Below are 16,950 nucleotides of genomic sequence, written 5' to 3' on the forward strand. Positions count from 1 at the left end.
TTTTCTGCGGCTGTTCAGCCTGTTGGATAGCCAGCAAAGCTAAGACCAGTAAACTGAGTTTTTCTTGCTGGCCTCAGAGCGCTCCTTCCGTCAGTCGTCTCTTCTCTTGCGCGCCCCCTTCCTCCAAGAGGTAAACAAACGACTGCGAAACCGAAGGCTGGCACAAATCCTTTTCGGTTTCTGGAGAAACCGCTCAGAGCGCATGCTCTTCCGGCTATGGGTCCGTAGCGCCATTTTCATATCGCAGGGACTGCCCTTTAATTAAGCACGCGGGTAGGACACCCGGCGTGAAAGTTGTTCTAGCTGTTCAAAAAGCCGTACAGAATCAAGACAAGGGCTTCTTTGAGATGAACCACTCCCAGCGCTTCAGCTAAGGCTGCGTCAAGAAATTCTTTTGTGTTTATTTTTCCCGTGGACATGTGGCCGTCTCCCCAGACCTCTGTTCCCTCCCCGCCCCCGGGCTGGTCGCGTTCCTCCGCCCCGCCCACCACGGGGACCAGAGCGATAATAAGGTTTGCCTTTTGTGATGATTTTGCGCCCACAGCGGCGACCCAAATGAGAGGACGTGGGGAACCGGATGGGAACGTTTTACCCCGTGAGAACAAAGCACAAGTTAATTCAGAATCCAGTATGTGTAGAGGAAACCAATAGGTGTTCTTCTGAGCTAGGAGGTAGGGCTTTTTTTTTTCCCTTCAGATTTCTTATAAAGATAGAGATCCATCAGTGGTGGGATGGGCGGTGGTTGAAAGATTAGCTGTAGGTAAGGTGGGGCACCGAGATCCTAGATCTATAAGAGTGTGCGTGTGCAGGCGCGCATGCAAGAGTTTGGAACAAGGGTGAGTGCGGCGAGACAAGTAGAGAATGAGAGAGACAGACGAAAACTCTGGAGTGGGAAGAAGACTCAGTGGGGTGCAGAAAACGAAGGGGCGCGGGCTCATCCTTGCCTGAAAAGCCACAGCAGCGTTCTTCGGGACACTCCCCACTCCACCGTTTCATTCATAAGTTTCTGGTCTGGAGGCCCCGCCTGGCTCCTCTGCCCAGGGCCGTGTATCCCGTACAGCAATTGGTGGACGGCAACAAAGCCTTAGCAACTGGCTCTTAGTGACCTGCGGGGCGCCTGGTAACTGGGGCGCGGGGCCGGCGCGGAGAAAGGAGCTGGGCTGTCCCTTTAAGGGATGGCCGCGGAGCCGTGAAAGTGGAGGGAGCTGAGGGAGGGCGGGGAGGAAGGCCTGGGGGCGGACCCAAGGGGAGGAGGAGGAAGAGTTGCTGCTGAAAGGAGGTGGCGAAGGAGGAGCCGGAGCAGCTGCTGCCAGCCGGCGGGCACCAGAGTCCTGCCCGCTGCCTCACGAGTAGCCACGGGCGCGATCGGGGCCAGACGTCTCCTCCTCCATGATCACTTTGGGAGCCGGGGGAAGACTTTGCCCGGCCGTGAGAGCTGGTCTGCGTTTCCCAGGCGCGGCGGCGGTGGAGCAGCGGCAGCAGCCGGGTCCGAATCGGAGTGGCCACAGCCCGGGGCGTGTGCGCCCCGCTCGGAGCGTGCTCGGGTTCCCCACGGAATGTCCCCGGGGCGCCCGGCGCGCTGACCCCCCAGCCGCCTCCGCCTTCGGCGCCTGCTGCCTCTCTCGGGCGGGCTCGGTGTTCGGGACTGCAAGCTTCCCGGCTCCTGGGCACTGGGGAAGCCCCCGGGGGCGGGTGACTTCAGCTGGCCACGACCCAGCCCTCCCCCGTGCGTATCTCGCTTAAGATGGCAGCGGAGTCAGGGGAACTAATCGGGGCTTGCGAGTTCATGAAAGGTGAGGAGCAGTCGCCCCGCATCCTCCAACCCTCTGTCGACACCCCAGCTCTTCACTTCTCGCCCCTGTGTCCCAGCCAGTGTCTCCGGCTTCTTCTGGGGCCCCCAGCGTACTACAATCGCTGCGCGCTCTCTCATCCCTTTTCCGTACTATCCTTTCCCCCGAGGACCCCCCGCTTCCGGCTTCTCTGTCTATCTTGCGTCCCTCGTTCCCTCTGCAGCACTTTCGGAAGGCCTCCCCGCTTGGTAAAGGGACCGCACCGTCCTCTGCCGGGCTCCAGCACGCAGCGGCTCGAGGGGATTCTGCTCCAGGGGATCCTTTCAGTTGCCTTTATCCTACTGTTGCTGGATCTCGGTTTTCGGGACACCTCCAACCACACCCCCTGTCTCTCCTCCCTTCCTCTTCTTGAAGTCTCCGGAGCTGTAGGGGAGAGTCTCGCCTCTCTCTTCCCCTTCCGCAGAGGTCTGGAGATTTCTGAACCAAACTTGCATCTCCAGTTCAACGGGTACCCTCAGCTTCTACCTGCTCCCGCTGGCCTGAAACCAGGGAGATCAGGGAGCTCTGCACCCCACTGAGACCCTCAGTCGGGCCCTCGACTCGCTTCTGTAACTGGTGTGCTCTTGGATCTCTGGCTTTCCGGGAGAGATCAGGTTTCTGCAAGAATTCCACGTGTTAATGGGGTCTTTAAATACCGGGTAGCAGTTGTTATTTTGATCCTAGAGTATTAGCACCCCCCCTACCGCACCAGCTTCCCTGCTTCTCATGTTTTCTCCCGTCTTTTAAACTTGTCTTTCAGATCGGTTATATTTTGCTACTTTAAGGAATAGACCAAAAAGCACAGTAAATACCCACTATTTTTCCATCGATGAGGAGCTGGTCTATGAAAAGTAAGTTTCTATATATTTTTTTAATCTCAGCTATTTAACTTGTTGGCTCTTGGGTAAGGAAATGCTGTGCACCTTTATGACAGTTTTATTCTCCTTCCTCAGTGGTGAAAGTAACAAATCCAATTTCTTAGGCTCAGAGGCTGGGGAAGAGGTGCAGGGAAAGTTGAGGTAATTTGAACTTGTCATCACCTCATTCCTTTTAGTCCTCTGTCTATATTAATTCTTCCCACCACCACAGTAAACTGCAACTGTAGATTCCTAACACTCCTCAGAGCAGGGCCAGGGAGAGGCACCCTCTATCCTTGCTAGATTCTGTAATAGGCATGAGAATCAGTCACAGGGTATTTATTGGAGCACCTGCAGAGTACAGGGCAGTGTGTGTGTTACAGGTGCTTCAGCTTTACGGTTCACAAGGCTTCTGCTGTAACTCAGGATGTTTTTGTTTGTGCAGCTCATATTTGGAAAGTGGGACACACTTGGCTGTGTCCCAGTCATATCTATGAGTAAGAATTTACCTGGGTGGTAAATTGCTGTGTTATTTTATTTGAGTGTCCTAAGCATCACTGCATTATTATTTTTGCCTTTGAGAAAGTGGTATAGGAGTGCTGATTTACATTCTTTGGTTACTTTGGCTTTGTGGGATCAGGATTTAAGAGTGAAAGATGCTTGTAGGGAACTGTTTTCTGTGAAAGACTGTTGATCTACATGAAAAAGATTATAAGAGACAGAAGTCTCGATTCGATAAAAACAGCATAATAGTAAGGAGTAAGAAGGCTGAGTTGGCTTGATTATGTCCTTTTATTAAAAGAGCTGGTGTTTCAGGGTAGTCCGTGTATTCTAACAGAAAATTTAATTTTACTTTCTTGTTGCCTTAATCAAAAGTCCAGTTACATGAACATAGTTAAATGAACTGTATTCATTATAGAAGGTGTCCCAGGACTTGTGCTGTTAATTAAGGGGGACTTTGGGAGTTCTGCCTAAGGATTTGTGAGTACCACCAGGCGTTCGAAGAGTGGGAGTATTCTTGACCATCCAGAGCGTATCTTTTCTTTGAGGGAAAACAATCTTTAATTGTCACTTCATCAGAGGGATTCATGAAACTGATGTCTTCAGGACATTTCTCTTACTGGTGCTGGGAGCAGGATGCTCCTTGAATGGCTGAAGCAAAAGTGGGAATGAAAGAGCCCTTTGCTGCTGCTCATGAATGCCCAGAGCTGCTGCAGCAAAGAGGTCTAAATCCCCGGTGTCAGATTACAGCTCTGCTCCTAGACAGAATGGAGTACTGCACTGCCTACGCCCCGACCTCAGGTACCTGGATGATGTCACAGCCAGCATGTTTCTGGAGTGTTCATTCTGTTGTTGTGAATGTGCATCGTTGTCGCTTTCTTTTTCTGTGTAGAGTTTGGGGACCTCCCGTGAGTCTGAGGGTAGGGACCGTGTACACGCTATTATGTGCAGTTCTTCAGTGATGTACTGGAGGTTAATATAGCACTGAATTAACCCCAGGCATTAAGGTCTCAGTTGCTTCTCTTAGGATTGCTAGATGATAGATCTAGACATAACAGGAAATTATGTTTAGTCAACTAAACTCAGTGCTCAGTGGTTTGATTCTGATATTGATATATGAGGAAAGATTTTTGTGTGATTTTAATGCTAGTATTTTAGGATAGGACTTCAAATCACATTCTTCTTATTACTGATTCTACTGTATTTCTGTAAAGAAAGACTTTCTGGAAAGACCATCCAATTTATATTGTGAAATTTTGATGTCATTTGAAACTTTGATAAAGACTTCAGTCTGGGCAGAGTGTGTACTTCTTTTTGTTTGAGGGGCCCAACTACTGTGCCACAAGAGTAGCTATGGTTCTGATCACCCACAGCTCCATTTTTTGGTCACCTTCAGCATTATACAGGGTTAGATGATACAGTGAGTACAATGAAGATGGATACCCATTACCTTCATGGAGCTCCAGAGCTGGAGGGAGAAAGACAGGACTTCAGTGAGAGAGAGAGAAAAGATAACTACCATAGACTCACATACCCCCCTGTGCTGGGGGGAATTCACGGCTGGGGGAGCACATTTGGTTGAGGGGTTCAGAAAAGCCTTTATGGAAGAGTTAAGACTGGCTTGTGGAATGGACAGAGATGGGAGAGGAGAGATCCCCGAAGCAGGAATAGCAAGAATGAGGAGGGAGGCTCTAGAGTGTCTCCAGGGAATAGTGAGACCTCTGGTTTGCCTGGTGTGTATACAGGTTCAAATGGGGCTGTGTAATCTGAAGCTGAAAGGTCAGCTGGGCAGATTGAGTGCCAGGGTTCCCTTAGTATGCCATGGGACTCTCTTGAGGATTTGGGGGCAGTCCAGGGTATGACTGGTCCTATGCTGACTGCATCGAGGATTTAAATGCACGCCAGGTGCTCGGTGCTCCACAACTATTAATTTATTTTATTTTGACATCGGTTTTTAGGCAGTTACTGTAATTATCCTTAGTGTGCAAACGATGAGAATAAGGGACAGAGAGATTAGGTAAATTGCCCAAGGTCACAGAAGTAAGAAGTAGCAGACCTGGAATTTGAAATCGAGCCCTCTAGTTCTGGAGTACGTCCGTGTGTTCTGTGCTTAGTTGCTCAACTGTGTTTGACTCTTTGCAACCCTTTGGACTGTAGCCCTCCAGACTCCTCTGTCTGTGGGATTCTCTAGACAAGAATATTGGAATGGGTTTCTGTTTCCTCCTCCAGGGGATCTTCCTGACCCAGGGACTGAACCCAAGTCTCCTGTGTCTTCTGCCTTGTAGGCAGATCCTTTACCACTGAGCCATCTGGGAAACCCTAGAGTACATATATCCTCTCTCAAAAAATTAATATGATAGCATCATTTTGGACAGATTAGAGAGGAAGTAGAGCCCACTTAGAGAAATTCTGAAATGTTCAGGGGGAAGAAATAAATTCCTCGATTCGAACTGGTCGCAGTGGTGGTGGAAAGAAGAGCTCTGAATCCATGTGACTTGGCAACAGATCAGGTGCATGGGTTGGTGCGATGCTGAGGAAAAAGAGGGGTCCCAGAAGTCTTTCAGACAGCCTGGGTCACAGGAAACCTGCTGGGACATTGATTGAAACAAGAAGTAGGGAGTAGGGCAGAAGAACTGGCTTTTGTGGGGCGATCAGGTGTTCCGTGTTGGTCAGGTTGGAAGGAGGGAGTTTATGGGATGTCCATATCAGGGTTGGATATCACATAAATTAGAAGTCCTTAAATTTGGAGATTTTCCTCCAAAAGATGATAAAGCTGTGAGAATGATGTAATTTCTGGGAGATAGAGAAAAATATCAAGGGATGTATTTCATAGGCTTGACCAGGATGAGAGGAACCAAGGGAAAGAGGTAGTAATAAGCAGCCAAAAAGGTGGATCAACGCTGAAGGAGAGAGAAGAGAGGGGAGAGGAACAGACACAGTGGACTCCATCTTGTCAGCACTGCTTTTAGGATGTATTGAATTAGAGAGACCACAGAGACCTTTGAAGGATGAGTGTTATCAGAGTTCTTCTATATAGCTTATGGTGAGGAAAACCTGGACTATCAGATCAGATTGTAATTCTCTAAGGAAAGGAGAGGGCTTCCCTGGTGGCTCAGCAGTAAAGAATCTGCCTTCAATGCAGGAGCCTCAGGAGACGCAGGTTCGATCCCTGGGTCGGGAAGATTCCCTGGAGGAGGGCATGGCAACCCACTCCAGTATTCTTGCCTGGAGAATTCCATGGACAGAGGAGCCTGGTGGGCCATAGTCCATAGGGTCACAAAGAATCAGACATGACTGAACCAACCTAGCATGCCTGCAAGGAAAGGAGACTATTAGTATATGTGACACACAGGGCTGCTGTCTATGGGGTTGCACAGAGTCGGACATGACTAAAGTGACTTAGCAGTAGCAGTAGCAGCAAGGCCTTATACAACCCTATATCTGTGTACTTATTTATGGAATGTGTAAGTGAAATGCTGCCTTTCTGGCTAAATTATCATCCTGGAAATGCAACTATTATTTTTTGAATTAAATCAACAAATATTTAAATAGTAAGGCTTTGTTCCTCTTAAAGGAACTAAGGGCAAAATTTCTCCCAGCCAAAATTTTAGAACTGATTTCAAGCTGACTTTGCTTATGGGGTTGTTGGAGTGGGGTATCTGCTGTAGTGATAGCCCACACCTCTGAGTTGGATCTGGGAAGGCAGTAAAGGCCCTGAAGTTTCTTAATCCTGGTTTGGTAGCTACCAGCCCTGACACCTGTCAGGGCAGGAGGCATAGATTGGCAATCCAGACCTACAGGTGCATCCACTTACCCCCACCTGGCAACTGTCCGAGAAGCTAGTGGAGAAGGATTAACAAAGTGGCCTTATGAGATCCCAACTATCTATTAGAAATGAACTTTCTCTGTGAATTTTAAACAGAAGTTACCACATTAGTATAAAGGCATGAGCACTTTTAGTAAAATGTGGTTGATAATAAAGCATACATTTATCCTTGGGTTATGATTTCACAGATCAGAATTAAAATCAGAGTATAAACTACCACACTTGTGGGGAAAATGTAGCCCCCCAAAAAGGGAGCCTTTTAAAGATTTGTCTGTATTTGATTAAGCTACAAATAATGCACAGCTTTCCAGAAAGGCTAGTTCTTTGGTTTTGGAATTGGGCCGTGTAATCCAAATAGAGGCTTACTTTTTATAACTTGGCTCAAATTCCTTTTGGCTCGAAAGTCAGCAAAATCAAATATGTTAATTGTTATAACTTTGTGGGCCCCTCCTAACAGTTATGGGTATCGAGTTGAATGTTTATGCATAGAAAGGAGACTGTAGAAGTTTTGTCCATTTTCATTTCTCCTGTCTTCATGTTTGCAAAGGTACTGAAAATGCAGGAGAGAACTCTTCATGGACATACTCTGGGGACTGCATATTAAGCAGTTTCTGAAATAATTCAAAGAATTTCACCAAATGTTTTAGCATGGAAGAATGAGCAGCCAGCCTCTAATGAGGACTAATTAACTAACATGAAGATTTAATTTAAAATGTCCAATTTTCATTTAAATTTTATTAAAGTAGCCTGATATTAATGCAACTGGGAATTTTGGGATAAATAATTTATAAAAGAATGATTTCTTATATGTAGCTTGTAGCATAGGCTTGAGTTGAAGTGTAAGACTAGGACATCTTTGGGAGAAAGACAGAAAAACTTCTCTTGCCCGGAAATATTGTAGGAATAGAAAACTTAGGTTAGATAGAGGTAGGAGGAAACCCTTTTGGTTTTTCAGTTTTTATTTTGAATTTAATGTGTAACAAGTAGGCTAATGTCACAGAAAGCTGAATGCCACCTAAGCATATGAACATACACAGATATACACAGATATGTGATCTTATATAGAACCTTGAAAGTGAAAGTTGCTCAGTTGTGTCTGACTCTGGCCCATGGACTGTAGCCCATCAGACTCCTCTGTCCATGAAATTCTCTAAGCAAGAGTACTAGAGTGGGTAGCCGTTCCCGTCTCCAGGGGATCTTCCTGACCCAAGGATCGAACCTGAGTCTCCTGCATTGAGGCATGTTCTTTACTTTCTCAGCCACCAGGGAAGCCCCTGGGCCTAGAGCCTTAGGGCCATCATTTGGTACCTCAAATCTCATTATAAATTGCTATGATATAGACAGAACAGGAGATACAGTTGAATTCAGAGATACATTTCACCATGAGAATAAAAATAAAATTATAGCAGCAGCTAATTATAGTCCCATGACAAGCTAATGTTTATAGTCCTATGACAAGCAGTGTTCTTTATATATATTAACTCAATCTTGGGAACAACCCTAGGAGTTAGGTGCTATTATTGTCACCACTTTATAGATGAGGAAACTGAGACCCAGAGAGGATTATGTAGAGCTGAAGGTCATTGAGCTAGTAAATTTACCCTGAAGTCATGCTCTCATGCTTCCAGTAAGTTCCCATTTGTCTTGAGCCTGAGGCTGGTAAAGAGGGTGGAGAACAGCTTTGCCCCTCCCTGGCTCACATGACCCTTCTAACTTGAGTGGTGATGGCTTTGGCAAGGAATGGGCTGCTGACATTGTGTGCACAGATTTATGTCCAGGATGTATCTGGATATGTGTGCTAGTGATTAAAATGTTTTCCCGCAACTCCATTTTTGTGGATATGAATTTGCTTTTCTCCTTTAAGTGGACTGCCCCGCCTAAAAGAGACAGATAAAATAGAGATAATTATCATTGTGTGTTAATAGGAGATGTGAAAACAAAAGAAGCCTAGTTTTTATAAGCTTGTGAAAATTCTTTGCAGGCAGGCTGTGAAATGTTCTTGCTGCTTAACTGGTTGTCACTTAAGATGTAATGATTTTTGCATAGAATTCTCCTGAAAACTCAGAAAACTCTTTAGCTTTTAAAAGATGGTATAGGTTTCTACTTTCTTCCCCTTTTCTCCTTTCTCTCATCCTAATCTTGCAGAAATAACACCGTTCAAGGCCACTTTTTCCATTCTCTGTTTTGAACACAGGAGTTTTAGGCGTGTGCTTATGTATGTGTCCCTGTGTATATAACCAGGATTATTATGCTGTTTACATCATGAGGAAATAGATACCTGTATACATTCACCAGTTAGTTCTTAATTCTGTGACCCACTAGAGTCAACTTTTACTTTGAGGTTGCTGATTTATTAAATACTTGCTGTTTTGACCTCTTTGGCATTCACAATAGGATCATCGATTTTTGTTCTTCATAAGGACAAATTGTTACTCAGTTCTTTCAATTTGCTCGAGACAAGCTTAGTGAAAATGCAGAATTTAACTGAGGTGCTGAGGACTCAGTTAAAACTGACAGCGCTAGTCTTAATCAGGAAGCCTGAGAAGGGATTCAAATGGGTTGGAGGAGAGTCCTCTGAGGAGCTGTGTGCCGTCCAAGTTCTTTGTTGGCCAAGTCACCACAGGGCGGCTTCATTATTGTGTTTGAAGTAGATCCCTAAGACATCAGCTGTTCTCATTTGTAAGTTCATAAACACATTCCAAAGCCGAAAGTAAATGACTTACACTTAGCCACAGCTTAATTCATCTTTGTGCTTTAAAAAGAAAGAGAAAGAAAAAAAGACTCTTGACATGTTTTTATGGGAAGTGAAAAAAGCATAATTTAAAAGTTGTAGGTGGTTGGTAATAGAGGAAACGGTGCAGTCCTGTGGTTGATACTTTGCACTTCTACTGCAGAAGCATGGGTTTGATCCCTGGTGGAGGAACTAGGATCCTTCAGGCCGCATGGCGGGGCCAAAAAAAAAATCCCCACTTCCCCCCAAACAAACAAAATATTTAGATGGGATAGGTTTTTGTACAAAGCAGTATGCTAATGCTTTGGTGATACACAAATACAGAAAGAAGGAAGTGTAAACAAATACAGTGCAAGGCAAGAAATGACAAAAGTTGTAAATGAATATATTAAAAATCCAAGAAAGGAAGAGAGATTACTTCCCAGAGTGACAAAGACTTCGTAGAGTGATATTTGAACTAGCTTTTGAAGGGTATGTAAGAGCGAAGAATATATTTTATGATCTCTGTGAGGACAAGTACTGCCTATTTTTGTTCACCACTGTATACATATATCTGGCACGGAGCCTGGCTTAGAGCGTGTACAAGAAATTTTAGCTGAATGAATGAGAGAAGAAGGAAAGAAAGATTTCAGTGTTGGGGGATAGCAAGATTTTGTTAGGTGAGGCAAAATACTTGAAGCGCAGAGAGGTCGTGGGTGAGGCTGGGCGCATGATTGGGGACTGGCTTATGGAAAGCTGTTTGGATCTCAGTTCTGCTGGTTTATGAATGACACAGGGAGACTGAGCAGAGCTCTGCTTAGGACAAGTACACCCATGACTGGGAAGTGTGGCAAGACTGGATTATGGTTACAGCAATGGGAACAGAAAGGCTAGGTGGGAGCGAGGCTAGAGGGGATGTATTGACTGTATTTGAGGCATTTGAGGGGTCAGGGCAATTGAAGGTTAAGTTCAAGATTTATGGTTTGGATGACTGGGAGAAAGTGACACCTTAAAGTAGGGCCTGTGAGTAAATCAGAAGGAGAAGCTACCTTTTTGTTGCTTTATTTGGGGGATGAGGAAGGGAAATAAAAAGGAGAGTCTATAATGAAAGTAAAAGAGGAGTCATTGTCTTTTGTGATCTTTAAGCAGAAAATAGATAGTGCCTGCCCTGGATATCTAGCTATTTCCTTGTTTTAAAAATCTGGGGAGGTGGGTGGAACAGCTGATCTCAAGTTCCTTTCTGGCTCACTGATTTGAAGTGGGCTTAAGTGTGGAGTTCATTGTTTCTTTAAAAAAATTTTTAAGTTTTAGTTTCAATTTACATTAAAAAAGTTGGTTTTGTTCATTGACTCGATATTTCTAGAACCACCAAACAATCAGATGTTGAATGAGAACCATCAAAAATATTATTTTATTTATTAAAGCATGTAATAATCCCAGCCTTTGACAAACTTGGAAACATCTGGTAAAGCATCACAATTATTTGTGATCATCAGTGGATTCCTTTATGGAAAATAGTTTCATAAACTATAGTTTTTGAATAAAGTATTTCATTTATTAATTTAATATTGTGGTGTTAAAGATCTTCATGTCCTATTGATGAACTGAAGAATTTGCTAGTTTGAACATGTTCTTCTTTTATAAAATTTAATTTTCTTTTGAGAACCAGAAGAGATGGTGTATTTCAAATTTGCTTTCCTTGCTACATATACTCTTACAATGCATATACTCTTATCTAGTCTTGTCTGGGAATGTGGCATTTCAGTAGGGCAGCTTCTACAAAAAGATGGAAAATTACATCTTGAAATATCAAAGTAGTTTTGTAATTTATGGCAACCTTTCTAAAATGAATCTACATTGTTGCCTTCTTAAAGAATTTATTGATTATGATTTACTTATTTTTTCTGTGAGACTTTATTACTATTAGTACATTAGTTGTACAGTTTCATTGTAATTCAGGTATAGTTTTAGGAGCTCCTAAAGGTGGCTGGAGAAGACTCTTGAGAATCCCTTGGACTGCAAGGAGATCCAACCAGTCCATTCTAAAGGAGATCAATCCTGGGTGTTCATTGGAAGGGCTGATGCTAAAGCTGAAACTGCAATACTTTGGCCACCTCATGTGATGAGTTGACTCACTGGAAAAGACTCTGATGCTGGGAAAGGTTGGGGGCTGGAGGAGAAGGGGACGACAGAGGATGAGATGGCTGGATGGTATCACTGACTCTGTGGACATGAGTTTGAGTGAACTCCGGGAGTTGGTGATGGACAGGGAGGCCTGGCGTGCTGTGATTCATGGGGTCGCAAAGAGTTGGACAAGACTGAGTGACTGAACTGAACTGAACTGAAAGGTGGCTGAAGGAAATGGCAACCCACTCCAGTACCCTTGCCTGGAAAATCCCATGGATCCTGGTAGGCTACATGTCCATGGGGTCGCAAAGAGTCAGACACGACTGAGCAATTTCACTTTACTTTAAAGGTGGCCGAGGCAGTAAAGAATCTGCTTGCAATGTGGGAGATCTGGGTTCAATCCCTGGGTTGGAAGATCCCCTGGAGTAGGAAATGGCAACCTGCTCTAGTATTGCCTGGAAAATTCCATGGGCAGGGTACCCTGGTAGTCTGCAGTCCACAGGTTGCAAAGAATGGGACGTGATTGAGCACCTGAGAGACTGATCACAGCTCAGCACAAGGAATAAAGAGATCTCTGCTTCAGTATCAGATTTGCCAAACATCTTTTATTTGGTAAACATATTTTATCTTTTAGTGTTTTTAATCTAGTTAGTTTTTGTTGATGAATAACTCACCTGAGTACTTTCTAGGTGTTACTGACTGTTGGATTGTGTACGTTAGTTGCTCAGTTGTGTCTGATTCTTTTGGACCCCATGGACTGTAGCCCACCAGACTCCTCTGTCCGTGGGATTCTTCAGGCATCCTGGAGTGGGTTGCCATGCCCTTCTCCAGGGGATCTTTCTGGCCCAGGGATAGAACCCAGGTGCCTGCATTGTGGGCAGATTCTTTACAGTTTGAGCTCTTAGCTTTTGACATTTCTATCATTGTACCAGCAGCCACCAATAGCTGCCTCCTGCCTATGGTCTGTCTGATGAGTCTAATATGCTATGGGCATAGAAACTAGATATCATGTTTTATTAGCCTTTGGTGCAGTATAAAGCTAAATAGACTTCCAAGTGAGTTGGAGACTCTTGTAAATATTGCTAAAGGCATGGGTTTGTGGCAGGCTTTAAAAGAAATAATATGACTTTGTTTTTTGCCTTACTTGTGATTCTCATTTATATTCCTGATTGAGATTTCTGAACTGGGGATCCTTGTATAACTGATTTCTTATTCTACACATTTCTTTTTCTTTTAAGAGACTGTGAAATTGATACAGCACTTATCCTTAGTCCTCATAATCAAATTATTGATCATCTGTAGCTGTATTAATCTGAAATGCTAAAAGCATTTTATTTTTATCTAGGTGTGATACAAAGAAAAAGGGTTAAAAAGGTCTCTTCTAGGGAGCTGTGAATAGTGGGATTGTAAAATAGTGCCTTTTCTGTTCTGCCAGACACTTCAGTGTCAAATGCACTTCATTCTATATGCTCTATAGCAGATTGCCTGCAGCTCTAGAAAACTCAAAAGTAAAGTTTTAGGATGATTTCAGCTTGGCAAAACTCTCAGATACTCAGCCCACTGAAGGGGCTGCTAAGCAAAAAACAAGGAGTCAGGATGATGTATTGTTGGACTGAGTCTTTTTAGATTGGGGACCACTTCTGGAGCAGGTCACATTTAGAGCAAGCCAGACTCTGTGTGACCCTATGGACTGTAGCCCACCAGGCTTCTCTGTCCATGGGATTTTCCAGGCAAGAACACTGGAGTGGGTTGCTATGCCTTCCTCCAGGGGATCTTCCAGACCAAGGGATTGAACCCGTATCTCTGGCATCTCCTGCATTGGCAGGTGGGTTCTTTACCACTTGCACCTCTTGGGAGGCCCTAGTAATAAAGATACAGGCGTAGGGTTGACTGTGGTGGCAGTAGAATGGGTGTCCCCCAGTTCTCCTTGCACTAGAGAGGTGGATGGCCTCCCATTCTCTATCCCCTTCCCTGTTCTTTCCTTCTTAGGTTATTTTTTGTCAATTTTTTTCTGTCTAGTCCAGTTTTGTACCCAAAACCAATACAATGTGCTCCCTGATATCCTTCCCGAGATTTAACCTGGTTTAGAAGGATTAAACGGAGAAGGCAATGGCAAGCCACTCCAGTACTCTTGTCTAGAGAATCCCATGGATGGAGCAGCCTGGTAGGCTGAAGTCCGTGGGGTCACTAAGGGTCGGACACGATGAGCGACTTCACTTTCACTTTTCACTTTCACACATTGGAGAAGGAAATGGCAACCCACTCCAGTGTTCTTGCCTGGAGAATCCCAGGGACGGGGGAGCCTGGTGGGCTTCTGTCTATGGGGTCGCGCAGAGTCGGACACGACTGAAGTGACTTAGCAGCAGCAGCAGCAGAAGGATTAAATGGAAGAAGACAATAGTTTTACAGATGAACCAGTCACGTCAACATTTCATTCATTTACTTCGTCATCTCTGTGCCAGGTGCTAGGGCTACATTACTGAGCAGATTTTAACCCAACCCTTGTTCTCATGGAGTTTATTGTCTGGTGGGCCTTGGGGAGGCTATTAATGAATATTCAGATATCGGACAGTCTGTAAACTCTCTCAAGGAAAGACCTACGATTCTTTGGAAGCACATAAGAATAGAACCTGGCCTGTGGGACGGAGTGGGGTGTGTGTGTGTGTGTGTGAAGTGGGGTGAGGGTGGAGGTGGGGATGCAGATGGAGGAGGGATCAGAGAAGAATTTCATGAGGAAGTGTGACTGGAGCTGAGTCCTCAGTCATGTGCGACTCTTTGCGACCCCTTAGACTGTAGCCCACCAGGCTCCTCTGTCCATGGGATTCTCCAGGCAAGAATACTGGAGTGGGTTGCCTTTTCCTTCTCCAGGGGATCTTCCCGACCCAGGGATTGAACCCAGGTCTCCCGCATTGGGGGCAGATGCTTTAACCTCTGAGCCACAGGGAAGCCCCCCTGAAGGGTCAATGGGTGTTAATTAGGCCAAGGAGGGTAACGTGCGAAGGGCCTGAGGCAGGAATGAAAAGAAGTAGCTTACTTGGAACTTACTAGTACTGAAATGGAAATGGAACAAAATGAGGCCCCAAAGAGAGATAGGTGGGGGCTACATCATCCTGGCCTCACAGACAAGTTTCAGGGTTTTGGTTTTAATTCTAAGAGTTTAGAGAGGTAATGTGATCATTCCCAGATGTTAGAGTAATTATTTTCCTTTTCAGGGCCTCCCTTGCTTTATGACATGTTAGGAGGGTTAGTCTTTTATGTATAGGGGATCATTCACCAATCTGTTTTCTACTAAAGTCACATGTATACTCTCTGCATAGCTGTCTTGCCTTTTAATACCTGCCACTGAATAAAGGGGTTAATTTACACTGCTTGAGAATGTTTCTATGGGAGTGAATTTTAATCTTGCCAGTGCATTCCTGAAGAAGTCTTCTTTTGTTTTCATTACTCTGGGACTCAAAGTGGGAGTGTTTAATTAATTGACTTGCTTCAAGAAGGGAAGTCGCAGGATTACAGACCTTGGTGCTGAAGGTTCTCTGATACCGTTTAGTCTTGTCTTCGTTGTTGCTGTTCAGTGGCTGAGTTGTGTTCTACTCTTCACAACCCCATGGATTGCAGCACTCCAGGCTTCCATGCCCTCCATTACCTTCCAGAGTTTGCTCAAATTCATTTTCATTGAGTCAGTGATGCCATCCTCTGCCACCTCCCTCTCTTTTTGCCCTCAGTCTTTCCCATCATCAAAGTCTTTTCCAATGAGTCAGCTCTTCACATCAGGTAGCCAGCGTATTAGAGCTTCAGCTTCAGCGTCAGTCCTCCCAATGAATATTCAGTATTGTTTTTCTTTAGGATTGACTGGTTTGCTCTCTGCTCAGTCCAAGGGACTCTCAAGAGTCTTCTCCAGCTCCACAGTTTGAAAGCATCAATTCTTTGAAGCTCAGCCTTCATGGTTCAACTCTCAGATCTGCACATGACTGCTGGAAAAACCATAGCTTTGAATATATGGACCTTTGTCAGCAAAGTGATGTCTCTGCTTTTTAATATGCTGTCTAGGTTTATCACATAACTTTCCTTCCAAGGAGCATCTTTTAATTTTATGACTGCAGTCACTGTCTGCAGTGATTTCTGAAAATAAAATCTGTCACTGCTTCCACTTTTTCTCCTTCTGTTTGCCGTGAAGTGATGGGACCAGATACCATGATCTTAGTTTTTTGAATGTTGAGTTTCAAGCCAACTTTTTCAGTCTTCTCTTTCACCCTCATTAAGAGGCTGTTTAATCCCTCTTCATTTTCTGCCATTAAAGTGATATTGCCTGCATATCTGCAATCTCAATTCTAGTTTGTGATTCATCCAGCCCAGTATTTCTCATGATGTACTCTGCATGGAAGTTAAATAAGCAGGATGACAATATACAGCTTTGACATACTCCTTTCCTAATTTGGAACCAGTCTGTTGTTTCATATCCGATTCTGTTGCGTCTTGACCTGCGTACAGGTTTCTCTTTGGCTTTAAGGCAAAGTGACGGTTCAGTTCAGTTCAGTTCAGTTGCTCAGTCGTGTCCGACTCTCTGCGACCCCATGAATCACAGCACGCCAGGCCTCCCTGTCCATCACCAACTCCCGGAGTACACTCAAACTCATGTCCACAGAGTCGGTGATGCCATCCAGCCATCTCATTCTCCGTCGTCCCCTTCTCCTCCCGCCCCCAACCTTTCCCAGCATCAGAGTCTTTTCCAGTGAGTCAACTCGTCGCATGAGGTGGCCAAAGTACTGCAGTTTCAGTACTAAACCCCTTTTACAGAAGCAGCAGCTGAAGCCTCGGGTGGCCCTGCTACTTGCCCCAGGTTAATAAGTTAGTAGGTGGAGAAGGGCTCCACGTATTCCCATTGTTTTATATCTGGACGTCCCTAAAACCCTGGATAATGCACCAAAAGACAGGAGTGAGAGCTGATGTTGGGATTCTCTCCTTTCTTTGTGATCTCAGCAAATGTCAGACTTTATGTAGGTAATTAAATAGTAGTGATGTCAAGTTTTCCTGTCTTATAAAGCATCTCTCTGAACTGTTGGTTTGTTCTCTAGCTATGTTGAAAGCACAGTGAACTTCAGG

The 16,950-nt window shown here is 44.8% G+C and overlaps 1 protein-coding gene across 7 annotated transcripts in view; it reads left to right on the plus strand.

Annotated features, from left to right (window-relative positions):
* The first annotated feature begins 562 nt into the window (after positions 1–562).
* The window catches only part of CDC14A (cell division cycle 14A), a 180,894-nt gene continuing 164,506 nt past the window's right edge, over positions 563–16,950 (plus strand). For 5 of the 7 annotated variants that reach the window (XM_088835517.1, XM_055403617.2, XM_088835516.1 and 2 more), the window contains exons 1-2: positions 1,652–1,793; positions 2,590–2,680. In XM_088835517.1, the coding sequence (XP_088691643.1) occupies positions 1,745–1,793; positions 2,590–2,680 (140 nt within the window). In that variant the 5' untranslated portion in view covers positions 1,652–1,744. Of the gene's footprint in view, positions 672–1,651; positions 1,794–2,589; positions 2,681–16,950 lie in introns of those variants that run through there. The other 2 variants (XM_055403615.2, XM_055403616.2) reach the window with 1 other exon arrangement.

The sequence above is a fragment of the Moschus berezovskii genome, chromosome 4, assembly GCF_049115385.1.
Source record: "Moschus berezovskii isolate FMDL1 chromosome 4, NW_MosBer_1.0, whole genome shotgun sequence".
Classification (NCBI taxonomy): domain Eukaryota; kingdom Metazoa; phylum Chordata; class Mammalia; order Artiodactyla; family Moschidae; genus Moschus; species Moschus berezovskii.